The sequence below is a fragment of the Mytilus edulis genome, chromosome 2, assembly GCF_963676685.1.
Source record: "Mytilus edulis chromosome 2, xbMytEdul2.2, whole genome shotgun sequence".
Taxonomy (NCBI): Eukaryota; Metazoa; Mollusca; class Bivalvia; order Mytilida; family Mytilidae; genus Mytilus; species Mytilus edulis.
Window position 1 is genome coordinate 1,145,166 of NC_092345.1, and position 27,381 is coordinate 1,172,546.

The following is a 27,381-nucleotide window of genomic DNA, read 5'->3' on the forward strand; positions in this document are numbered from 1 at the left end:
AAACATTTCACTTCCGGTAATATTTCAAAATAAACAAACGTCTAAACAGGCGTAAGTGTCAGTGCGTTTGACCAATATATAAGAGAAAAGAACCTCAGGAAGAAGCATTATGTCTACTCAAACGTGGATACCTCCACTGCCACCTGGTTTCGAAGCTCGTTGGGATGCGAATCAAAAAGCATAGTATGAAAATAGATATATGGCTAAATTTGAGTCCGAATTTGGGCCCCTGTCCCAAAAAGAAATATGCTCTTTTTTCTCATTATTCAGCTCTAAAATTCCCAATTATATAAAGACATTATTTTGAGATTTTGCTTGTGTCGTAACGTGGTATTTTGTTTACAAATCTCTTGAATCTTGTTTGCAATTCATGCAATAATAACTTATTCTGTCTCAGAATGCAAGATTCAAGATTCAAAGTTTTATTTAGAGTCGATATTCAATAAACTACATAACACAAGCTCTAGTGAGCTTTTCAAATCAACTTAATAACAAAATACAATACACACATACAAAAGTCATGAAAACAACACAATTTTAAACATATAATGCATAGTAAGATACCGTAAATGACATATATAAGTTAAAAGCATATAGTACACTTAAAACATAGCACAAGTTAATAATAAGATTGCACAAATCATATAATCACACAAAAAATAAAAGTAAAAATAAAAAACATAAACACTTTATGCATGCACTGCACTGGCATGAGCTGTTACTTGGATCCCATGTTTGTACCAATTTTTTGAATTGGTCCAAAGATGTTTCCATTTGACAATGGTTTGGTAGCTCATTCCAGATTTGTGCAGCATTATAGCGAAACGATCTTAAGCCATACTTAGAAGTTCGAACTCTTGGGAGTACTGCTGTTTCCTGTGATCTTAAATCCAGTCTTCTATTATTTTAATAAGTGCAGTTTGGCAACCAAAACCTGACTTAAATGCCGAAAGAAGAGGATGAAAATGTTTATTTAAGAATTCCATTAGTTGGTCATGTATAGCTCTTTCATAAATTTTAGAAATACATGGTAACACACTTACAGGTCTATAGCTTTCTTTATCAAGAGAGTTATTCTTTTTAAAAAGTGGGGAAACCTGAGCAGGATTTTGCACCTGATTTTTCAAATTTTCTTAGGGACCATGTCCCCAAACCCCACTTTCAAGTTTCACACAGCTGATGCTGTCACTGTGTGACATCATTATAAATGAACTAATATCACTGAATATGTTTTCCCCAAATCCAACATTTAAAAAAAAAATATTCCCAATTGCGTTGGGCCTGAGCCCCTTCCTCTAAACACTAGGAAAATATTTTTTTAGGGGGAGGGGCACGCCCCAGCCTAAATACGCCCCTGTTTCTCGTTCACCAAAACAATCATTTCTGCAAATTTTTTGGTTAGTTTACGTAAACAATGACATCAAATGCACTATTTTTAGGCAGTTAAGCTGCCTTATGCGAGCACCCTGGATTTGTGTGCTACCCAATAAATGATGAAATACATGCAATTGTTATCATATAGCTGGCTACTATATTATTTATAACTTATTGGACATTTTTTTTATACTTTTCATTCTGGATTACAAAAAATATGACCAGAAAAACCTTAAATGATCGTTGATTTTCCCAAAAGTTTTGAAGTTGCACATACATTGTAGGAAGTAGAGCACATTAGGAATCCTTATATGTAGTTAATTCACCCCTGAGCTTTTGGCTAAGATGTCAAAAAACAAATGTATGAAATATTTAATCGCCGAAAATCTCTAAAGACAAGTAGTAAAGATTTCCCAAATTGAAAAAGTCGTAGGAATATTGTTTGTCGTCCATACGTAGTCAACTACGTCAGTAGTCTATTAATATAAGTTCAACTGATCACGCTGTTGGCGGCAATTTTGAATTCGAAGACGAAATTTTCGTATCTTTTCAATTAAGACGCAGGGGTTCAAATTAGCGGTGGTCCGAGGTCTGCGACCTTCCACTTTTGCAGTCAGACTTTCTACTTGGTTACTAGCTACGGCCGACATGCCCGACGGACCTTGAAAGAAAATAAAAAATAACTTTGCAAACATTTTTACCAAAGTTTCCTAATAAACGATCTCAAACTTATTTTCATCATTACTATTCATGACAGCGATGTTCAATTTGTTCAACCGCTAGCTTTATACAGATAATCGCCAACAAATAAAGTGTAAGTCTGAGTAAAATCGTATCTCACTATCTGTCAAAAACAACATTGAAAACAAAATGGCTGCCGTGAGAAGACAATTACAATATCGGATCCGATTCCGGAAGCGAATAAGGGTAATCCCGGGTTTTGGATATCAATTAAAAAAATCCAGACAGATGACAAAATACATCTATGCATAAATATATAAATAAATATAAACACTAGAATTGAAAACCAAAAGATATATGTAAAAGAACATGAAGAAAGAAAAAGCAGAAAATATTTTGTACACCAATTTTAATGTACAAATCCATTACAACGTGACAGTTGGGAACAGTTTATCTAACAATATAATTTTATGTGTTCCTGGTAACAGTGTAAATTTTCCTTATCAGTGATAAATGTTGGTAATGCATGTTAGATGCTTTTCAAGTTAAACATATTACTGCAATTTCAAGGGGTATTTTTTTCTTCTCAATTTTGATAGGTCAGTTAAAATAGCTGAAAGTTTCTTATATAAAAAAAAAAGATGTAGTATGATTGCCAATGAGACAACTATCCACAAGAGACAAAAATGACACAGACATTAACAACAATAGGTCATTGTATACCCTTCAACAATGAGCAAAGCCCATACCGCATATAGTCAGCTATAAAAGGCCCAGATAAGACAATGTAAAACAATTCAAACGAGAAAACTAACGGCCCTATTTATATAAAAAAAATAACAAAAAACAAATATGTAACACAAAAAACAAACGACAACCACTGAATTACAGGCTCCTGACTTGGGACAGGCACAAATAGTGCAACTATATTATATGATACCTGAATGTAAGCAAATCATTTGATATATAGGTGGAGTCCATTGGGCCACTCTACCTCCTCCTGTTTGATAACTTTAAAACGGATGAGATCCATACCCCTCAACCATATACATTCATGTATGAGACTAAATAACTAATCAAATGAATAATAGGGGAAGTCCCTATGGTCACCCCACCCCCTCATATTTTAGAACTTGGAAACAGTCGAGATCCCCACCCTAAACCATATTTATTCATTTATGGGACAATATATATATAATCAAATGAAATATAGGGGGAGTCCCTGGGGGTCACCCCACCCCTCCTGTTTGAGAACTTGGTAACGGTCAAGATCCCCACCCCCTAACCATATATCTTCATGTAGGGGACAATATAACAAATCAAGTGAAATATGTAGTGGGAGTCCTTGGGGATCACCCCACCCCTTATATTTGAGAACTTGGAAACGGTCGAGATCCCCACCCCTAAACCATATATATATTCATGTATGGGACAATATAACAAATCATATGAAATATAGAAGTTCGTGGGGCCACTCTTCCCCTTCCAGTTTGAGAATTTGAAAACGGTTGAGATCCCCAATCTTAAACCATATATATTCATGTATGGGACAATATTACAAATCAAAGGAATAATAAGGGGGTCCCTAGGGTCACTCTAAACCCTCCTGTCTGTAAGAACTTGGAAACTTTTGAGATCCTCCACCCTAAACCATATTTATTCATGTATGGGACAATATAACTAATCAAATGAAATATAGGGGGATTCCCTGGGGGTCACCCCACCCCTCCTGTTTGAGAACTTAGTAACGGTCAAGATCCCCACCCCTAAACCATATATATATTCATGTGTGGGACAATATAACAAATCATATGAAATATATGTGGAGTTCCTGGGGCCACTCTACCCCTTTCTGTTCGAGAATTTATAACGGTCGAGATCCACAATCTTAAACAATATATATTTATGTATGTGACAATATTACAAATCAAATGAATTATATGGGGGGGTCCCTATATGGTCACTGTACACCCTCCTGTTTAAGAACTTGTAAAAATTCAGGATCATCACCGCTTACGGTAACCATATTTACTCATGTTTAAGACTACATAACAAATCAAATGAAATATAGGGGAAGTCCATGTGGTCACCCTACCCCTTATGTTTAAGAACTTGATAACAGTTGGGATCCCCAACTCTAAATTAAATGAAATATAGGGGGGGTCCCTGCAGTCACCCCACCCCTCCTGATTGAGAAATTGGAAACAGTCGAGATTGCCACCTTTAAATTAAACCATATATATTCATGTATGAGAACTAATCAAATGAAATATAGAGAGAGTCCTTAGGGTCACCCTACCCACTCCTGTTTGATAAATTAGAAACAGCTGAGATCCCAACCCCTCAACCATATATATTCACAGGGTTTCCCCTGGGTCAATTTTTTTTTTCGCCACCTCTTTTGCCAAAACAATATATTTTTCGCCACTTTCTTATTTTTTTCGCCAAGTAACATAAATATATTTTTCGTTTAAAATTTACCTTTTTTCTACCCCCCCCTCCCCCCATGTTTTGATCATATAATACCACTATAGTTCGTAGTAGGGAAATTTTCCTTAAAAAAAAAATACTGATGTACCCTTTTGTACTAAGAAGTGTTTTTTACAACAAAACAAAAGCTTGTATCACATGAAATTGATCCCTCATTTCATGTGTAGTCATTACATTGAAGGGTTACTCTCATTCGAGGTGTTGTTCTTAACCTTTTGGATAGATTTCTTCACAACGACCGTTTACTTTTCTTGACCATCGTAAATGAAAAAGTTGAGATGTAAAACACAGGCACTTGTTTCTGTCAATGTGGGGTTTACTATCCATACCAGTGTTTTTTTGTGTACTGGTATGGATAGTAAACCCCACATTGACAGAAACAAGTGCCTGTGATGTAAAACTATGCTTGAAACACGTGTGTCACTAAAACGACTTTAAAGTAGTCTCCCTAATCAATAACCTATATTAAAGTCAAAGGATAATTTAATTTTTAAATCAGAGATTTTTCTTGCTTTTGAACATTTTTCGTCACAACAACAGCTTTCTTTCCTAAACTATCTTTCAAAGGAGAGGAGACATCAAAAGTTTGCTTCAAACACGTGCGTCGCAAAGTGGTAAATAAATTATGTATGTGACATTTACCGGAAGCTATTTAACCATATCATTTTGTCAAACAATTCAATCAACACCTTTATTAATTAGTCCTTTGTTGTCGATAGATGTAAAATGTAATCAGCTGATTATTGATTTTCTGTCCAAATCTTAATGAGGTCAAGGTGAATTCCTAGTATTGTATGATCGAGTAAAATCCGAGAAACTCGAAAAAAAAGTAAATAAACAAGATGGAGGAAAATAAATCGTTATGTATATATATTTCTGTTGCCAAATTCTTTCGCCAATGACGAATTTTAATCGCCACAATTATTATTTTTTCGCAAATTGCGAAAATGGCGACCGCCAGCGGAAACCCTGATTCATGTATTGGACAATATAACATATCAAATGAAATATAGCGGAAGTCACTGGGGTCCCCCACCCCCTCCTGTTTGAAAACTTGATAATGGTCGAGATCCCCACCCATAAACCATATATATTCATGGATTGGACAATATAAAAAATCAAATGAAAAATATGGGTAGTCCCTAGGGTCACCCACACCCTCTTGTGTCAAGTTGTGTGTGTTTTGAGAACTTGTAAAAGATTAAGATACAAACGCCTATAAACCATATTCATTCCTGCTTGTCTTTTCAAAAAAGATTGAATGGCATACAAGGTCAATCTCATAGGCGACACATATGCATATCACTTTGCTAGACCCTAACACCTGTCATTTTATTCCAAACATAGACATCATGGACTTAGGGTGAAGGTGGGAGTCATTTACATTTACTATGGACAGGTCAGTCAGACCTCACCATTGATCCCTGTAGTAGTTAACATTTGTCTGATTTGTGTCTCATAAATTTTGTACTGTACAACACAAACTCAGTTTTCTTTTCAGGGAAACAAGTTCATTCATACTTTTACAAGCTCGTACTAAAGTCAACTTGAACTACTAACAGTCAACTAATACGAACAATTACGATCAACTAGAAGAACTGCAATCATTGCAAATTTGTACCACTGCTGACTCATGAAAGACTCATGACCATTCGTGGTCATGTGCATTGCTATTGAAAACCTTGATAAAATATGAATTATTTGCCTTAATGATTAATTCATTATAGAACATAAATGTACAATTATATATGAATGTTTAATGTTTGTTCTTTTAAATCTTTAAAAAAATGTTGAAGCAACATTGCCACAGTTTTCATAATTATGTTTGCCTTGGTTTTTGGTTAACTGCCTACAGTGCTTACAGTGCTTTGATTTGTCCGAGTAGGTCTTCTTTCACATACATTTTTTACATTCTAAATTGGAAGGAATAATTGATGGTCAGACACAGTAGGGTTTATTTTCTGTGCTGTTGTCGACATTTTTTTACAACTGTTTACCCCTGTCTGCATAAAGAGTAAAGGTCTGTTCACTGAAAAACATGTTCATACCCATTCATATTTGCCCCCTAGTACATGTTCATGATGTTCACACGCTAGAACTAATATACATTTCTGTTTAGGGGCCAGCTTAATCATGCATGAAAAATTCTGTCATTAATAAATTTTTGATGTGGACATCTTTGATTTAAATGCAACTATTTATTTCAGCTTTTTTATCAACCACTCTGATAAATCCACCACCTGGCATGATCCACGTCCACAATATTATGCCAACCAACCAAAGGATCATCCTCCACCAAATCCAAAGCATTCAGCTGCAGGTCAACCAGTATTTGGTTTCCGAGGTTCTGGTACTGGCCCTAAGAAGGTATGTCTGATTGGAATGATTTACACATTATACTACAGTTTATCATGTTTATAGTCATCACTAAAGTTTTTGATTAATTATAATTATGAGCTTTTGAAATTAAAAAAAAATATAGATGGCTACTGACTCATAAACATGATAAATGTCATATTATTTAAAGTTACATTTAAGAAACAAGCAATACTTTAAGGAGAATTATTTTTTGTAATTTCTTTTGTACAAAATGTATATGTTCTTTGAAAGAACATGGAAACAAAAAGAACATGGAAACAAAAAGAACATGGAAACAAAAAGAACATGTTCATTTTAAATAACAAATTCAGCAAAATCTTTATTTGTATAAACATGATAAACATGATAAGTGTGTTCACTTTTAAAAATAAAATTATCATGTCAAAGCTACATTTTTTCTACAATCCAGAAACTGCACTCAGCAACGTCATCAACAAACAGTGCCTTATTATTTATATTTTTGGGGAAAAGTCTTTTGTACTTGATAATTTACATGCATCAACTTTTGATTTGAACGCAGTAATTTGGGTTTACTGGTAACATGTTAGAGAAGCCAGTAAACAGATATCACCCTAATAAAACCGAACAATACTACATTGTATTATTACTCACAATTTAACTGTTATCTCCATTCTAATAATGTTAATGCAACTAAAAATAACACAGCTAAATTATACATCTTAAAATAGTTCTTATGACATCTGCACATGCAAGTACAATATTAGAACTTGAGACTTCAGTCATGGAATGGATTTCTCTAAATTTGTAGTGTTATCAAATCATATTGAACTTTTCAGACAATGTCAATGAATGTGGCATTAGAAATATAATAAATAAAACCTTAAGAATTGTTATTATTTAAACAAATACACTTTGGATTCTTCGAATTCAGTCCCTTCTCTTTAGTGACCAGTATTTTACTATGCTGTCCATCTTTTGATATTACTATTATTCTATCTGAGTCACAGTCTGCTACAATAATGTTACCATGGTTATCTATACAAAGTCCTTCTGGTTGTGATAAATCGTGTTTATATTTCCAAATCTGTTTACCTGATACATCTACACAGTATACTACATCGTCTACATAGTCAGTAGATTATTCTGTCATAACAGTAAACCAGGTCATACAGGAATGCTCTCTACCCTTATTGACTTAAGTGTATTACCCTTCAAGTCTTATGATACGGACTTCATCTTAACTTAAACCAACATAAAGTTTTTTGCTAAGGGAAAGTGTTACTTACTCCTTCAGCTAAATGATGCGCATGGACCAAATGAATTTGACACATATAATGTTTTGCATATACACAAACAAATAATATATATATTGATGTGTATATATAATGGTCAGAGATACAATGTACATGAAGTTGTAAATTACGTAGAACTACTTAAAAAAAAAGAAGCACATGAAAATTGAAATATAGGTAAATCTGTGTAACATGTATAATACTTGCAATTACCGGTACCTACAATACATACAAGGAGGAATGTGCACAGATAGCAACAACACTTATATTAGGCAAAATTCTTACATCTACTGTCTTACTGTACTGTCACACAACATAAATTAATTAGAATTTACTCTTGCTGCTGTTGAGTGAATCACTTATGAAACAAGATCAGAAGATCAACCACAATCGCCAACATTTACAAGAAAAATTCTCCAGCAAGAACGATTATTATCTTGAATGACCTTATGTTTACTATACTGACAAGTCTAAAACTCTTTCAGGTCAAAAACGTATTTACATCCATTTTAATGATCTTTGTGATAATTGATTATGACCATATATATTATATACTAACAGGAGCAGACGTTCCTTGATCATCAGGATGTCAAATTTATCAACCTTAAAGAAATGTTTCCGGAGGTGGCAGACGACACTCTCAGAGTCGTACTTAAGATGTAGGTACAAGCTTTATCATTATACTTAAGATGTAGGTACAAGCTTTATCATTGTACTTAAGATGTAGGTACAAGCTTTATCATTGCGTTATTACTATCAAAACAGTACTTAAGATATAGGTACAAGCTTTATCATTGAGTTATTACTATCAAATCAGTACTTAAGATGAAGGTACAAGCTCTATCATTGAGTAATTACTATTCATATTCTTGAATCCATGCCAACCAGAGCATTGAACTTGCATTAAGGTGTGAGTTTTTGTTCTGGGCTTGAGATTGTGAGTGTAAGAACATAATAAAACCACTGTTTATTCATGTTATTTAAATCAGATTTTATTAACTGCATTGAGGAGTTTTTGTTTTACCGTATGAATCAATTATTTAGTCATTTCATTTGATTTAAATCCTCCCTATATTCTGTGTAACACCATATAAAAAATTAGGACTACTTTAAATGCCTTGAGTGGAGAAATATCATTACATATATATGGTATATATATGTATATGTATATGTTTTTACATGCACTGAATTAAACTTACATATTTTACTTTTTGAATATAGACAGACATAAAAATTGTGGACAAAGAGTACATAACATCAGCTATATATGAAATCAATAATGATGGAAATTGACTGAAAATTAAACTTTGTTATATATTGCTCAGATAACATCATTAAATATATCATAAATGTTTTAATAATTCATCAAAATATACCAAGAATATCAGATGACAAGCATTAATAGTGCAAGCATGCTGACATTTAGAACTAAAGCTCTTGAGTATCTATATATAGAAATTAATCATTAAATTTTAATTTTATCTTATTTTAGGAAAGATAACAATGTTCAGGAAGCAAAAGCACATTTGGTTAAAAGTGGACATAGGCCCAAAAGAGAAACTGACCATTCATCTGCTGGACAACTACAAATGGATAATATTGTAAAGAAATTACAAAAGGTTTACCCACTTGCCCGTTTTGACATCATAAGGGATATAGTTGCTGGGTAAGAATAACTAAACTTGTAATGTTATTAAATAAATAGTTTTTAGTTGCTGGGTATGAATAAATAAACTAAAAAAAAATGTGGTGTGATTGACAACTCTTTACAAGAGACCAGACAGAAATTAAGAGTTATAGGTCACCGTACAGCAGGGTTTAAGCTAGGATTTTGAGGGCTTTAGTCACTTTTGCGCGCTATTAAAATCAACCTTATTTTGTGTAAAAGCAATGGACTAATGATGTATATTACTAGCTTCATCATTTGACTTAGTCAGATTTTTAAGGGATTGAGGCACCAGCATGATTGGCAGTTATTGTATGATTTGACTGTATTGGCCATTATCATGAAAGATTCTGACATGGAATCCAGAAATTTAGTTCACAATTTCTCTTCAGTTTGTTCCAGGGGTCATTCCTGATCAACAAAAGTTGGATTCTATTTTTTTAAAACAAGGAATCACAGCAAAAATTAATTTGCAATGATTATTTCACTGCATAATCATTATCCTTATAAAACGTCTCGGTCAATAATTTAAAATCATTTCTATCAAGTTAGAAATGTATAAAATCCTTTTTGGAACGATTATCATGACTGAAAGGAGGTTGTAAACAAATCAACAATAGATCACGTTTACTACTTTCGGTTTTAAAGTGAAACGAAAACGGGAATTTACACGTGGATAATAAATTCAAAACGAGTCCGGATTCATCAAAAAATTATTATTTTTCGATTTAAATTCCGTTAGTAAGAGATATATATTTGTCTCTCTCGTTTAATTGATTCTAAATGATTTCGTATTTTACGTGTTTAATGTCTATAAATAGTCAAAGGAATACTTTCACGCATGCGTAGAACACAATACAGGAAGCACCTGTTTAAAACATTTTTCGTGAATTTTTTGAATAAACACATTAAAGTTCTTTATTTTAAATGGAAATTGTCGAAAGTTTTTGATGAAAATTTAAATCAAACATGACGAAATGTCTTCGAATTAAAAATCTACGACAAACTAACTTCAGATTGTGATCGTTTGGGAAATATTGAAATTCAAATGTGAACTGTCCGGGTTATAACATTTTTGATTAAATGACGAAATTATACTCCTGGTTGTTGAAATAGCGATTATGCTGACTGACTGATTTTCCTGGGGAAATAATTTTGATGGTCATTCAAATATGGGGTTAATTAATAAATTACGGATAAGTGCCCCATCTGATTGCGATAAGCGGATTACAACAATATAGTTGTAATCACAACTTGTAACACCTGTTAAAAATGTTAATTACCTGGAGGTCATAAACTTGTCAAAAACATGAAGACAGGTAGATTTATAGTTTTTATTGCGATTTTTTTTTTTACACTTTCATAATAAAAGTGACGAAATTGATTTGAAATACTTTCGTCAATGAGAAAACCGTTTCGTAAAATACGAAAGTGACGAGCACTAGCAAAATCACTGCCGTACAGCCTTCAACCATGAACAAAGCACATACTGCATATATATATAGTCAGCCATAAAAGGCATCAAAAAGACAAAGGTAAAATAATTCAAGCAATAAAACTAACAGCCTAGTTTGAAAAACTGAGAATTTTCTTATCCCAGGCATAGATTACCTTAGACATATTTGGCACAACTTTTTATACGACCGCAAAAATTGAAATTTTTTTAGTCGTATATTGGTATCACGTTGGCATCGTCTGCGTCGTAGTCGTCGTCATCGTCCGAATACTTTTAGTTTTCGCACTCTAACTTTAGTAAAAGTGAATAGAAATCTATGAAATTTTAACACAAGGTTTATGACCTCAAAAGGAAGGTTGGGATTGATTTTGGGAGTTTTTGTCCCAACATTTTAGGAATTAGGGGCCAAAAAGGGCCCAAATAAGCATTTTCTTGGTTTTCCCACTATAACTTAAGTTTAAGTAAATAGAAATCTATGAAATTTTGACACAAAGTTTATGACCACAAAAGGAAGGTTGAGATTGATTTTGGGACTTTTGTTTCCAACAGTTTAGGAATTAGGGGCCAAAAAGGGGCCCTAATAAGCATTATTCTTGGTTTTTGCACCATAACTTTAGTATAAGTATATAGAAATCTATGAAATTTAAACACAAGGTTTATGACCATTAGATGAACGTTGGGTTTGATTTTGGAGTTTTGGTCCCAACAGTTTAGGAATAAGGGGCCCAAAGGGTCCAAAATTGAACTTTGTTTGATTTCATAAAAAATTGAATAATTGGGGTTCTTTGATATCCCGAATCTAACTGTGCATGTAGATTCTTAATTTTTGGTCCCGTTTTTCAAATTGGTCTACATTAAGGTCCAAAGGGTCCAAAATTAAACTTAGTTTGATTTTAACAAAAATTGAATCCTTGGGGTTGTTTGATATGCTGAATCTAAAAATGTACTTAGATTTTTGATTATTTGCCCAGTTTTCAAGTTGGTCCAAATCAGGGTCCAAAATTAAACTTTGTTTGATTTCATCAAAAATTGAATAATTAGGATTCTTTGATATGCCAAATCTAACTTTGTATGTAGATTCTTAATTTTTGGTCCCGTTTTCAAATTGGTCTACATTAAAGTCCAAAGGGTCCAAAATAAAACTAAGTTTGATTTTAACAAAAATTGAATTTTTGGGCTTTTTTGATATGCTGAATCTAAACATGTACTTAGATTTTTGATTATGGGCCCAGTTTTCAAGTTGGTTCAAATCAGGATCCAAAATTATTATATTAAGTATTGTACAATAGCAAGAAATTTTCAATTGCACAGTATTCAGCAATAGCAAGAAATCTTCAATTGCATAGTATTGTGCAATAGCAAGAAATTTTCAATTGCACAGTATTGCGCAATAGCAAGAAATATCTAATTGCACAATATTGTGCAATAGCAAGAAATTTTCAATTGGAGTTATCTTTTTTGTCCAGAATAGTAGTTGAATCAACTTAAATCATTGTTTTATACAATATACAATGTATATTCACTTTAACTACCAACTGATAAATTAAAACAATCTTTACCATTCAGTGATAACAAGCACTTTATTTTACATTTTAATATTTTATGATGTATTTAAATGAGTATTTATTGTTGCAAACTCCATTAGAAATTTGAATTGAGATCAGTTTTGGAAAAAGGGAAAGGGGGATGTGAAAAAAAAATGGGGGGGGGGGGGGGTTAAATTTTTCTCATTTCAGATTTCATAAATAAAAAGAAAATTTCTTCAAACATTTTTTTGAGAGGATTAATATTCAACAGCATAGTGAATTGCTCAAAGGCAAAAAAATTTTTTTTTAGTTCATTAGACCACATTCATTCTGTGTCAGAAACTTATGCTGTGTCAACTATTTAATCACAATCCAAATTTAGAGCTGAATCCAGCTTAAATGTTGTGTCCATACTTACCCCAACCGTTCAGTGTTCAACCTCTGTGGTCGTATAAAGCTGCGCCCTGCGGAGCATCTGGTTGGAATTAGGGATCCTCAATGCTCTTCAACTTTGTACTTGTTTGGTTTTATAAATATTTTGATATGAGTGTCACTGATGATGTAGACGAAACGCGCATCTGGCGTACTAAATTATAGTCCTGGTACCTTTGATAACTATTACTGTATGTACATAAAAATGAACACACAAAAAAAATATATATATACAGCAACAAACGACTACCACTGAATTACAATTTACAGACTCCTGACTTGTGACAGACACATACATACAGAATGTTATGACATAATTATGTGAATAGTTGGGTAGAAATAACTAAAAATGCTTTAATGGGGAAGTCTTTTTTTCCTAAGATTTGAAATGGAATGAACTCTGGTAACCTTCAGTGTAAAAATTTCAATCAAAACACCACAATTTAAAGAAATGAACTGTCATCTGGCAAAAGGTTAAAGTTTTTTATATTACGAATGAAACTCATTTCAAAATTTTCATACAAAATGGTAAAATAAATTTATTTCTCAACCAATTCACCTGTATAGAAAATAATTGATAGAAGAAGGGCAAACAAACATACTTCAAGTTTCAACCATGTTTCATTTATGTCTGTAATGTTTTCTGATAATGTTTGTTTATGTAGAAGTATGTAGGCTACATCAATAATGCATGTAGTTTAAAATGTACTGAAGTGTATACTGAAAAAGCAAAAATTTGTGTGGAGGATTTAATTTTGTTGATTTTGTGGAAAGAATATACACACGAATTTAAAAATAACATGAAAATTTAACCTGTATAATACAAGTAATACATAATATATCACTGCATCACTGCCATAAACTGGAAACCACGAAATTAAATCCCCATGAAATCTTATAAAGAGACAAAACCATGAAATGTTAACCCTGTTCAAACATGTCAAGAACACATGCTTTTTTATCAATACCAGTTCTCAAAAATTATTGTAAAGCCCCCTAACAAATTTCGAATATTTGACTTTGAGCATTACAGATGAAGGTTAAATAATAAAAGGCTCTCAACCTATGAAAATGGTTTGTGTTAATACCACACAATGCACATTTTTACCTGGTTTAATTGCAGGTGTAACAACAATGAATCAACAGCCAGAAGCCAGATAGAGAGTATGGGATATAAAGCTGTAGGTTCTCATACAGCATCTATCTCAGTAGCCCATAAACCTAAACCTAAGTCTAGATCACCATCACCAACACCACCTAAAGTATCAGACGCAGACAAAAGACGAGGTATGATATAAACCTGTAGGTTCTCATACAACATCTATCTCAGTAGCCCATAAACCTAAACCTAAAAGCACTTTTGTAGTTTCCAAACAATAACTTGTGTTTAAGTGTATGAATCTCTCTGAAATTATACCACAAGTTTCCTTACCATGAAGGGATGGTTAGTATTGACTTTTGGGGGTTATGGCTCAAATGTTTAGGAAGTAGGGGCAAAGAAGGGAGAAAAACTAGGTTTTTCTGGTAAATAGACAATTAAAAAGTAGTGTAAGGGAGGTAATCCAAAAATATTTGAAATACAATGTTGGGTATGTTTGGATTTACCTCCCTTACACTACTTGTAAACTATGTATAATGAAACGTCAAGTTTTGGACTATTTGCCCAAAAAAGGGGGGATATTGTGTCCATTTTTTTCCCAACTGTTCAGTGTTGGACCTCTGCGGTCGTATCCAGCTGCGCTCAGTGAAGCAAATTATTAAAATTAATACGTGTTTCCATGTTTTCAGTACTTCATTGGCCATATAAAATTTTGACAATAAATTCTTTAGTCACGTTAGTAGCATTAAATCTTTATTATAGCTATTATTGTAAAATTAAAAATTCACAAAGATAGAATAATTGTTTTGTAGATTATAAAAAAAGAATTACAGTATATATTGTGTGGAACTTTTAAAGGTTAATATAGAAATAGATACTAATACTAATAAAGTGTATGATATTAATAGGTCTTAATATACTATAGACCGTTAAATTTCATTTCAAATAGCTCATGTTTCAAGTTAGCTGTCTTTATTGTGTTATGGAAATCTATTTTGGAGTGATTTATTGAAAATATGTAGGCATATATACCTAACAGTTAATTGAATTGTACTTCTAACATGTCTAAAAAGTCAAGGGAATATGAAAATAAGTAGATGTGGTATCAAATTGAGAAAGGAAATGGGGAATGTGTCAAAGCGACAACAACCCGACCATAGAGCAGACAACAGCCGAAAGGCCACCGATTGGTCTTCAATGTAGCGAGAAATTTCCTCACCAATAGGCGTCCTTCAGCTGGTCCCTTAAAAATATGTATACTAGTACAGTGATAATGGATGTCATTCTATGCCAATTAGAAATAAACTATGCACCACTGAATCTAAATGATGTCTCTCTTTACATTATTTTCTAAATAAGACATATATGTCTAATTTATAAGCATAAATGATATAAGATTTGGTTAATATGAATTATATAAGGTTTTCTCTTTGTATTGTATTTGAATAGAATTAAAACTGAAAAAAAGTTCCATCAAAATATCTTTGATCCAGAACTTACCCTGGAACATAAAAAAATGTTAGAGAAATAAACTAGTATATATGAAACTGTTTCATAGTCACCTAATGTGCATAATTACTGTGTGTTTGTTTTTCTACATTGGATTGAGGTACAGTGGTCAGTGTTAAGATATAACTAAACATGTTTCACCCCGCCAAATTTTTGCGCCTGTCCCAAGTCTGGAGCCTTTGGCTTTTGTTAGTCTTGTGTGGTTTTTTTTTTATTTTAATTCATTCATATTTTTTGACGTTAAGTATTTTCCATTTTCACTAAACTAGTACACGTTTTTATTTAGGGGCCAGCTGAGTATTAATCAATGTTTATAATATCTTTTATTTTTCGCATGTATTTATTACGTTCTGTCTGTTTGGCTGAACGAAAAGATACGATTTTCTGTATACTGAATCTTTGAAAATATTCTATGATGAATCAGAGACATATATACTTAATATATATATATATAATTTATATTTTATTTACAATTTTCAGTGTATCAGAAGATGAAAGGAGAATTCAGTGATATGGAGGAGAGTTTTATTAAGATGGCATTAGAGTCAGTACATTATAATGAAGCTAACTTCAAGAGAATGGTGGAAATTTATAAAAAGTCAGGGTATATCAATTTATTATGTGTACCTCCATATAGACCTTGTCGCTTTTTAGGAATCTTCAAACACTTGGCAGACGAATAGCAATAAAATGTTTTAGTGTGAGAGTTTTATAATGGAACTATCACTTATCTTAATACTCTGTCTTGTTAAGGATGTCAAAATATATTACAAACTATTTTTTAATCTGACATGTCTGGGAAAATATAACTTCCTCATAAAATCAAAAGTAAAGATATGTTGTAATACTACAATACACAGATACCTTCAATCACTACATGTACTACTCAAACCAACAGAACAGTGCAGATCATTTTTACTATTACCGGTACAAATTACTCAGAGAGTATGTGCAGAAAGGAAAATATATATAATGTATTGCATCTTATTATCTTGTATTTAATTAACTCACATTTTTTCATATATTTTTTAGGTCTGGAGCAAAAGGTTCATCAGCTTCATCATCAAGTAAGAACTATTAACTCAGTATCAGAAACTAATATATTTTAAAAGCGTACACCAAAACATTATGATTGGTTTAAAACGTTGTTAACAATAGAAATTCAACTAATGACGGGATGTTAAATTAATTTTGATGTATGAACAATGAGATTACCCATAATCCTTTATATTCTGAAAAGGTGAATTAACCATACATATACAGTATGCAGAATTTTATAAAATTGCAATATTTAATCTCACAGTTCTGTCCTTTCTTCAAAATCTCAATAACTTCTGAATTAAATGTAATTTACCTTGTCATTTAATTTGGTGTAAACGAACATCAACTTGTCTTAGTTCTAATAATATAATGCTTCTATTTTAGGAGGCAGAAAAACTGTGGATGATGATTTAACTTTTAAACCAACAGGATCTCTGGTACCTGAATCTTTTTCTGGTGGCATGGAACCAGTTGTTTTTGGACATGACTATGATGATAAACCGTTACCAAGGTAACAAATTATATAAACATCCATGTTAACTTAATCAAATTAAAACATAACTAAATATGTCTATATATAGCTGTACAGTTGATGAACACTTTTATTACCACATCCTGACTATACTTATATTTCGTCATTGCACACTGCAATGCTTTCCCAGACTGTTCACTAAATCCATAGGATATGTACTGATTGATATTTAAAAGTCTTTGAAAACACGGTCTATTTGTCAGTTTTCGTACAGAAGGGCATGCCTCTCTCAGGGCACTCTGACTAAACACATTTATTTTAAAAAACAGTTGTTGGCATGACACAGGTTATGTTCTTCTCATATATTTTATGATGGCATGATACTAAACCCCTAATGGGAGGGATTGTGCCTGATATTCATATGATGAAGACATAATCTTTCAATCAGTTTAATTGAGGTCTGGAGCTGGCATGTCAGTTAACTGCTAGTAGTCTGTTGTTATTTATGTATAATTGTCGTTTTATTTATTTTCTTGTGTTACATCTTCTGACATCGGGCTCGGACTTGTATTGAACTGAATTTTAATGTGGGTATTGTTATGCGTTTACTTTTCTACATTGGCCAGAGGTATAGGGGGAGGGTTGAGATCTCATAAACATGTTTAACCCCGCCTCATGTTTGCGCCTGTCCCAAGTCAGGAGCCTCTGGCCTTTGTAATAGTCTTGTATGATTTTTAATTTTAGTTTCTTGTGTATAATTCGGAGTTTAGTATGACATCCATTATCACTGTACTAGTGTACATTTTTTTTAAGGGGCCAGCTGAAGGACTCCTAAGGGTGCAGAAGTTTTTCGCTACATTGAATGCCCATTGGTGGCCTTTGGCTGTTGTCTGCTCTATGGTTGGGTTGTTGTCGCTTTGACACATTCCCCATTTCCTTTCTCAATTTTATTTTATTCCTCCACTGATAAAAACTGAGCGCCACGAAATAGCAAAATAGTGCTGATAAAGGCATGAAACACAAATTACTCAGTCGATCTCTCTGTTAAAAAATTACCAAATTATTTTTAAAAAAAAAGTCCAAACTTTCTAAGGTTGACCTGATAGATTGGACTTTTCATTTAAGGTTTTTTATGGTTATGTATCCCTAAACGATGATAGAGTTATTTTCAGGTTTTCCCGTGGGTCAATTATTTCTTGTGCCACCTTTTTCGCCAAAACAATATAGTTTTCGCCACTTTGATATTTTTTTCGCCAAGTAACATTATATATTTTTCGTTTAATTTTTTTCCCTTTTTTCCCTCCCCCCTCCCCATAAATAAGATGAGTTTGCCCCATCGTTGTCTATGTATATTCTCTCATAATTATCTCAGAGTCTACATCGTAATGAATAAACACTAACATTTACCATTAAAAAGACTGAACTTTTTTTTAAAAGGGTGAAAATTCATTATACATGTATTTTGAACACTTTTTCTAATAGAGGGGGCTGCTTACTTTTGATAATTACGAAGATATCAGTCCCATAATATAACAAAATTCTTGGACATGTGTTGACCATATAATGCAAAGAAAGATGTACAGTTCTTTGGGAAAGTTTCTTCAAAAGAAAAATAGGTGCCCTTTTGGTCTATGATTATGTAGTGTTTTTTTTCAACTAAACAAATGCTTTTATCACTTGGAATTGATCCCTCATTTAAGGTGTAGGTATACATTGAAGGGTTACTCCCTTTCAAAGGGTTGATCTCAATCTTTTGCCAAGATTTCTTCATAACGACAGTTTTCTTTTAGTCTAGACCAACATAAATGAAAAAATTGAGACGTAAAACTATGCTTGAAACATGTTGTGTCACTCAAACTACTTTAAAGTACTCTTTAAAATCAATTATCCCTATCAAAGTCAAAGGATAAAGTTTTAAATCAGAGATTTTTCTTGCTTTTGATTGTTTTTCGTCATAACAACCGTTACTTTGACTTTCATTAAAAGAAGGTGAGGAGACGTCAAAAGTTTGCTTCGAATATGTGCATGGCAAAGTAGTTAATAAATGATCAATTTGTGACATTTTTCGGACGCCATTACACCATATCATTTTGTTAAACAATACAATCAACACCTTTATTAATTAGTCCTTTGTTGGCAATATCATCAAATGCAATCAGCTGATTATTGATTTTCTGTCAAAATCTAAACGAGTTCAAGGTGAATTATGAGTATTTTGTCTGATCTGATAAAATCCGAGAAACCCGAAAAAAATGTAAATAAACAAGATGGCTGAAAATAAATCGTATAATATATTTCTTTCACCAAATTCTTTCGCCAATGACGAATTTAAATCGCCACAATTATTATTTAATCGCAAATTGCGAAAATGGTGACCGCCAGTGGAAACAGGTTTTAATGATAGAGTTATCTTCCTTTGTGACATATCTTGATAGAAACCAGTGATATATATAGGTATCTTCTTTTATTACAGCTCATCAACTGCTTTTACTGTTCCATTTGGTACACCTAAGAAATCAGCTACCAAGGTAACCAAGACATCAACAACAATACCTTTTGGTGTAGTAAAGTCAGGTACAAAGATAACTCCTGGAGTAACCAAGACAACAGCTAAAAAAACAGTACAACCAAAGAAAGAAACCATAGATCACCATGCAGCAAGAATCCAAGCTGATAAAAAATCACCTGTAACTCAACAAACTAGAGCTAAACATGTTACTCGGTAAGATATATTAGAGCTAAATATTGATTCACTTATAGGGTCTTTGCCTCGGAACTAAACACATTTATTCAAAAACCAGTTGTTGGCATGACACGGGTTATGTTCTTCTCATATTTGTTATGATGGTATGATTCTAAACCCCTAATGGGAGGGATTGTGCCTGATGTTCATAGTGTAATAACTTGAACAAATATAACATTTAATAATTTTACAACCTGGAATTTACTATGCCAACAGGATGGATATAAACTTTATTGGATGATGGCCTGCAACAGATATATTATTGACTTTATGAACATTTATTTGAATTGGACATACTGTTATATTTGCAACTTTTTAACTTTATGCATTTTGTTTGGCAAGTGCCCCTTTCACTTGTTTACCAAACTCGTTTTACTTGATAACATATTTTTCATAGATTGTAAGGTGTCCGGCACAAATATGCATATACCTGAAATTATATTTCAACCCATTATAAGTCCTGAAAGTGTCTCAGTAAGAAAATATTTAAGTTTTACTATCGGTCCAAACCATTTTTGTTGTTTCTCCGCGAAGAGCCATTTTACAGGTCATGTGACCGCAGTAGGAAATATTTTTGTCGTTGTCATATATCTAAAACCTCTTAAGTATTCTATAAGAGTAACAAATAAGTCATTACATTAATAGTTTTATTAAGGCTCCATTATTTATATCTGTTAAAGATTAGTTTCTTAGGGATTATATTGTAACCAGTTTACTGCTGGAATTTAATATCAGTACTCCCGGTGTCTGCTAGTCCTACGCACGGCTAGAAATTGGAAACAAGTCTAGTAACGAAGTTTTAAGTTACTTTTGCTAAATTTAAATAAAGGAAAAGTTAGGACTTTGGCCCATTTGTATAATAATTAAAGAACAGGCATTTTACTGTCCATTTTACGTGTGATTCTTAAATGTGCAGGTTTTCCTGTCAAGCCCCTATTTTATCGGACATTTTCCTGTCAGTCGTGACAGGGTTCTCATTGGCCCTCAGGGATCCCTGGCTAGATCCCTTATTTTCGATTGGCTTTCAGGGATCTCAAAAGTATATAAATAAGGTTCCACTCAGTGAAATGGCGGATAACTTGTTAGCTCAAGCCTAAATAGTAGCTTAACAACCTGAAAGTTTATCTTTACCAGACCTAGCCCAACAGAAAAGCCAAGCAGGTTAATATGCTTTAATAATATAAGATGAAGTATTTTTAAGGAAATGTAAATATAGCGGCAGTTATCCCCCACCACACTGAGTGACCTAAATGACCCGAAAACTGATTACTGATTAAGCGTCGGCATGTCTGCATTTGTCCGTGTATATAATATGAACATGTAATAATAAATATAATATATGTTCGAACTTATCGTTTATGGACTGAGAAATATGAGTGCATTGCCTGGCATCCATTTGTCTTTAGAGGTAGAAAAAGGAAAAACCCCAAGATGCAGAATATTCCTGACGAGAGCCCCAAAACTTGTCAACAGACCCTTCCACAATTACTCGGCCTGTGGCGGCGGTTTGTTACAATATGATGAAATCATAATCTTTCATTCAGTTCAATTGAAGTCTGGAGCTGGCATGTCAGTTAACTGCTAGTAGTCAGTTGTTATTTATGTATTATTGTCATTTTGTTTATTTTCTTTGGTTACATCTTCTGACATCAGACTCAGACTTCTCTTGAACTGAATTTTAATGTGCGTATTGTTATGCGTTTACTTTTCTACATTGGCTAGAGGTATAGGGGGAGGGTTGAAATCTCACAAACATGTTTAACCCCGCCGCATTTTTGCGCCTGTCCCAAGTCAGGAGCCTCTGGCCTTTGTTAGTCTTGTATTATTTTAATTTTAGTTTCTTGTGTACAATTTGGAAATTAGTATGGCGTTCATTATCACTGAACTAGTATATATTTGTTTAGGGGCCAGCTGAAGGACGCCTCCGGGTGCGGGAATTTCTCGCTACATTGAAGACCTGTTGGTGACCTTCTGCTGTTGTTTTTTTCTATGGTCTGGTTGTTGTCTCTTTGGCACATTCCCCATTTCCATTCTCAATTTTATTTGAGCAAAAGAAATTTTTACTAGAACAGAGTAATTACTTCAACACAACTAACTTTCCAGCAAATTTATTTGACTACGGTATACAATGCAGAATACAAGTATATTTTGAATTCCATAATATAGTTTTTAAGTTTTCTTCACACCTTCTTTAAGAGAGGGGCTGTAGCTTATCAAAACTTTTATATATAGTATTTGTACACAATTGATAATTGTTCAAATAGCATTGTGATGAAAGATTTGCATGACAAACAATTGGATTGAGTGAGGTACAGGTGCTTTATAGTCAGTAATAAATATTTCAGATATTTTGTGAATTATAATCAATCCAAAGCAGAAGAATTATATTGTAGAAAGTTTTTCTTTTTTTTACTGCTTACACTAAAGATTGAGTGGAGATTATTTGTCATCATCAAGTGTGATTTTAAGTAACCTAGCAACCAAGTGTTGTTTGAAAATGTCTGCTGGCAAACAAGGAGATTCCAGGTCTATACATTTGATTGTTATTGTTTTTATTTTGCCTTTTATGCATGTCATGCAGTGTATATTTTATCTATTTATCAGCATATCAATTGTTATATAAAAGTGTGTTTTTATTTTGTGGCACTGTATGTATTCTAAGGCTTTGTGATCTGCCTATGTCTCCTCTTCCATAACAATGGTGTTTGCTTTTCAAAAAAAAATATTATTGTCTGGATTTTTTTATATGTCTGCATACAATGACCACTGAAGCAATGTCTCAGTCAGCCTCATCATCTATGACCTGTACAATTGGTCTAATATCCAAATGTTTCAATAATCTGATTTTGACACCAGTCTAATGATTCATTTGACAAAGTAAAATAACATTAACAGGTTACTTTGGTATATCTGATTTCATTTCTACTAGATATTACAGAAACCAAATGGTTTAAATATATAATTCAAGTAAAAAAGATGGCATGTATGGGGGAAACATTACAACATAAATTACCTTGATAACACGACACACACAAATAATTTATTGGATGAAACATGCATTTAGACAGTGATGTTTATATTTCATTTTATCAAAATTGATAAATCAACCTTAATAGTAATTATTTGTTTCCAGCACTGGTCCAACACATGTTGTAGTAAATCAGCCTAGGTCTAACTTGGCTAAAGGTCCAGACCCAGATATGAGGAAAGGTCCGGATAAGGAACTGCTATTGTAAGTATACTGTAGCTATTCAGCCCAGGTCTTACAAAGATGAAGGTCCCAATAGTTCATCCGATGAACTACATTATTAGGACTATTTTTGACTATTTTTACTGTTCAATGAGATTATTTCAAAACACATTTAATTAAATAAGCACAATGAAAACCTAGTCATATAAAAGATTTGGAAAAATGACAATACATAATATAAGAACCATCCCAAACTGCCAAACAAAATGAGATTTTATAAATTCTCTTTAAACATGTAGCTGTGTTCATCATTGGTTATGTGAACTTGTTACAGGTTTATGTAGCTGTGTTCATCATGGGGTATGTGAACTTGTTACAGGTTTATATAGCTGTGTTCATCATGGGGTATATGAACTTGTTACAGGTTTATGTAGCTGTGTTCATCATGGGGTATATGAACTTGTTACAGGTTTATGTAGCTGTGTTCATCATGGGGTATGTGAACTTGTTACAGGTTTATGTAGCTGTGTTCATCATGGGGTATGTGAACTTGTTACAGGTTTATGTAGCTGTGTTCATCATGGGGTATGTGAACTTCTTACAGGTTTATGTAGCTGTGTTCATCATGGGGTATATGAACTTGTAACAGGTTACATGTAGCTGTGTTCATCATGGGGTATGTGAACTTGTTACAGGTAACATGTAGCTGTGTTAATCATGGGGTATGTGAACTTGTTACAGGTAACATGTAGCTGTGTTCATCATGGGGTATGTGAACTTGTTACAGGTAACATGTAGCTGTGTTCATCATGGGGTATGTGAACTTGTTACAGGTTTATATAGCTGTGTTCATCACGGGGTATGTGAACTTGTTACAGGTTTATGTAGCTGTGTTCATCATGGGGTATGTGAACTTGTTACAGGTTTATGTAGCTGTGTTCATCATGGGGTATGTGAACTTGTTACAGGTTTATGTAGCTGTGTTCATCATGGAGTATGTGAACTTGTTACAGGTTTATGTAGCTGTGTTCATCATGGGGTATGTGAACTTGTTACAGGTTTATGTAGCTGTGTTCATCATGGAGTATGTGAACTTGTTACAGGTTTATGTAGCTGTGTTCATCATGGGGTATGTGAACTTGTTACAGGTTTATGTAGCTGTGTTCATCATGGGGTATGTGAACTTGTTACATGTTTATGTAGCTGTGTTCATCAAGGGGTATGTGAACTTGTTACAGGTTTATGTAGCTGTGTTTATCATGGGGTATGTGAACTTGTTACAGGTTCATGTAGCTGTGTTCATCATGGGGTATGTGAACTTGTTACAGGTTTATGTAGCTGTGTTCATCATGGGGTATATGAACTTGTTACAGGTTTATGTAGCTGTGTTCATCATGGGGTATGTGAACTTGTTACAGGTTTATGTAGCTGTGTTCATCATGGGGTATGTGAACTTGTTACAGGTTTATGTAGCTGTGTTCATCAAGGGGTATGTGAACTTGTTACAGGTTTATGTAACTGTGTTCATCATGAGGTATGTGAACTTGTTACAGGTTTATGTAGCTGTGTTCATCATGGGGTATGTGAACTTGTTACATGTTTATGTAGCTGTGTTCATCATGGGGTATATGAACTTGTTACAGGTTTATGTAGCTGTGTTTATCATGGGGTATGTGAACTTGTTACAGGTTTATGTAGCTGTGTTCATCATGGGGTATGTGAACTTGTAACAGGTTACATGAAGCTGTGTTCATCATGGGGTATGTGAACTTGTAACAGGTTACATGTAGCTGTGTTCATCATGGGGTATGTGAACTTGTTACAGGTTTATGTAGCTGTGTTCATCATGGGGTATGTGAACTTCTTACAGGTTTATGTAGCTGTGTTCATCATGGGGTATGTGAACTTGTTACAGGTTTATGATTATTTCAGTAAATGCTTCATTATAAAACAGAAACATGTTTGCCATCAGTGAAAATTGTTTTTATTTATGCTCACTTTATCTGGCTCTTAATAGGTATAATAAACTGTGGTTTTTCTTCTTTAATTTATCTAGCTCTTATGTATAATGCCTTGATGGTTTTTCTTCTTTAATTTATCTAGCTCTTCTGTATAATAACTTGATGGGGTTTTTTTTCTTTAATTTAACAGGACTGAGTATGTAAATGTATATGGCCCTAATCCAGACCTACGAGAAGGGCCAGATAGAAGTCGTGTACAGGGGTCACAAGGAGCTGTTGGACCTGATCCATCGCTGGTGTGCGGACCTCAAGCTGTGCATCACAGCTTTATTTATAATCGTCCTTTAGTTACTGCAATTTAATTTTCCAAATTAATCTGTGTGTTGTGTTTAAACATAGCAAACTTTTCAGACTTATTAACAATCAAACATTAAGAGAATAGCCAGGTTTCAATATCACTGGTCAAAATAATATACGGTGTTAGAAATATTATGGAGAAATACATATAGTATAAGGTTTGATTTTAGAAATAGTAATATTACTTAAATCTTTAATTAAATAAACATGACTTGTATGAGTTTAAACGCTGACTGTGAAATCCTTTGAGAAATTGTATTGTACTTTATGTGAAAAATTTGTGTGTACATACAAATAGCAATTAATGTTTGAATGACCTTACATTACTATGTACATTGCAATGATTTAAAATGCATTTTGCAAAGTTTTGTCATGTAATTGTTTAGTATTATTGTGATAAATTTTATCTGTGAAGTTTTAATAATTTTTCTTCAAAAGTTTTTTTCTGCAATTTTCAGAGGCCTTAAAAAGATCTTAGAATAATAATAATGTTCCATGATAATTAAATAGCTCTGTATTTGGTGTCCACTTGTTAATTTTACACTTTTGCATGGTGTACACTTTAGTATGCAGAATTAAAACATCTGAGAATTGCTTTTTAAATTTATGAATCTTTATCTTGTACAGTTCCTTTGCCTTAACTACCACAAATATCACACAACAGTTACTTATACATTAAAATATATCTACATTTTTTGTACAGCTTGGTTTTGTTATAAAATTAGTCATGCAACATTGTTAAAGAAGTGATTTTTTTGTTGTACATTTTTATTTATAATTTATAATATATTTATTTGTTATTTTAACAGATTTTAATTTTTAAACATAATAGATTTGATACCATATATTTTTTAAATATCTTAAAAATGGAAAGATGTTAAAATTGTGACTCAATAAATTCCTGGTTTAAAAATACTATTTACGTTTTTCTATTCATGTTTTTTTACTTTTAATTTGTTGTTGTACAGATATTTAAATATGAATGTCTTTTTTATTAAACTTTGTTGTAAAAGTTGTGTTGTCAAAGTAAACTTGTTTGTAAATATATTTTTACTATACTACATGTAATCCGTTCAGATTCTATAAATAGTGTGCAATAAACTACTAAAACACCTCTATATGCTGTCTTCATATCGACAAAACACAGAAAAGGACCTTAACCTAACAAAACATTAAGATGTCAACCTACTGCCTACACAATGGGCAACTGTAAACACCCTTTTACCAGGTTTAAACTGCTTCCGAATTGAGACAAATATTAAACAGAGATAATAGTCCAGTCAAACTAAGATTTAACCTCAAACTAATTGCAACAGAAAATGTTTCAAGTCTAATCTATAGTAATATGCCCTTTATATACACAGAAAAAAGTCCCATAAAATCTAACTGCAGGAAAACTCAAAATCAGCATTTTAAATTTCCTATGGAAATTAACATTGGGAAGGGAGATAATTCTTGCAAAAATTAGTCTTTTTTGGTCAGTTTTTGGTTGTTTTTCTTGAAATTTATGAATAGTATGATACTTTGATGGGGTTATAAGTTTGTTTTTGACTAAATTACATAATCTTCATCTCATGAAATGTACAAAACCGAAGTGTTATGGGTAGTTTTATTTTTTTCGCACATTTTTCTTTCAAGAAATTGCAAATTTGAAGCTTTGTAACCATTTTGAAAAAATAATGTGAAAATTTGGTATTGTTTATATCTGTATATTATATTTTTTCAGCAACTTACTTATCTTAAGAAACTTTA

At 32.8% G+C, this 27,381-nt stretch overlaps 1 protein-coding gene across 2 annotated transcripts; it reads left to right on the forward strand.

Moving 5' to 3' along the window:
* Window positions 1–26,747, forward strand: LOC139511200 (uncharacterized). 2 transcript variants are annotated; one of them, XM_071297778.1, is made up of 12 exons: window positions 7–183; window positions 6,753–6,912; window positions 8,739–8,836; window positions 9,670–9,843; window positions 14,381–14,544; window positions 16,346–16,469; window positions 16,898–16,932; window positions 17,291–17,417; window positions 19,852–20,100; window positions 22,549–22,647; window positions 23,255–23,353; window positions 25,463–26,747. In XM_071297778.1, exons 1-12 carry the CDS (start codon window positions 110–112, stop codon window positions 25,632–25,634), a joined length of 1,575 nt encoding a protein of 524 aa, XP_071153879.1. In that variant the 5' UTR covers window positions 7–109; the 3' UTR covers window positions 25,635–26,747. The 2 variants fall into 2 exon arrangements, with proteins under 2 accessions (XP_071153880.1, XP_071153879.1); XM_071297779.1 differs by lacking the exon at window positions 22,549–22,647 and having other exon boundaries at window positions 1–183.
* The last annotated feature ends 634 nt before the right edge of the window (window positions 26,748–27,381 follow it).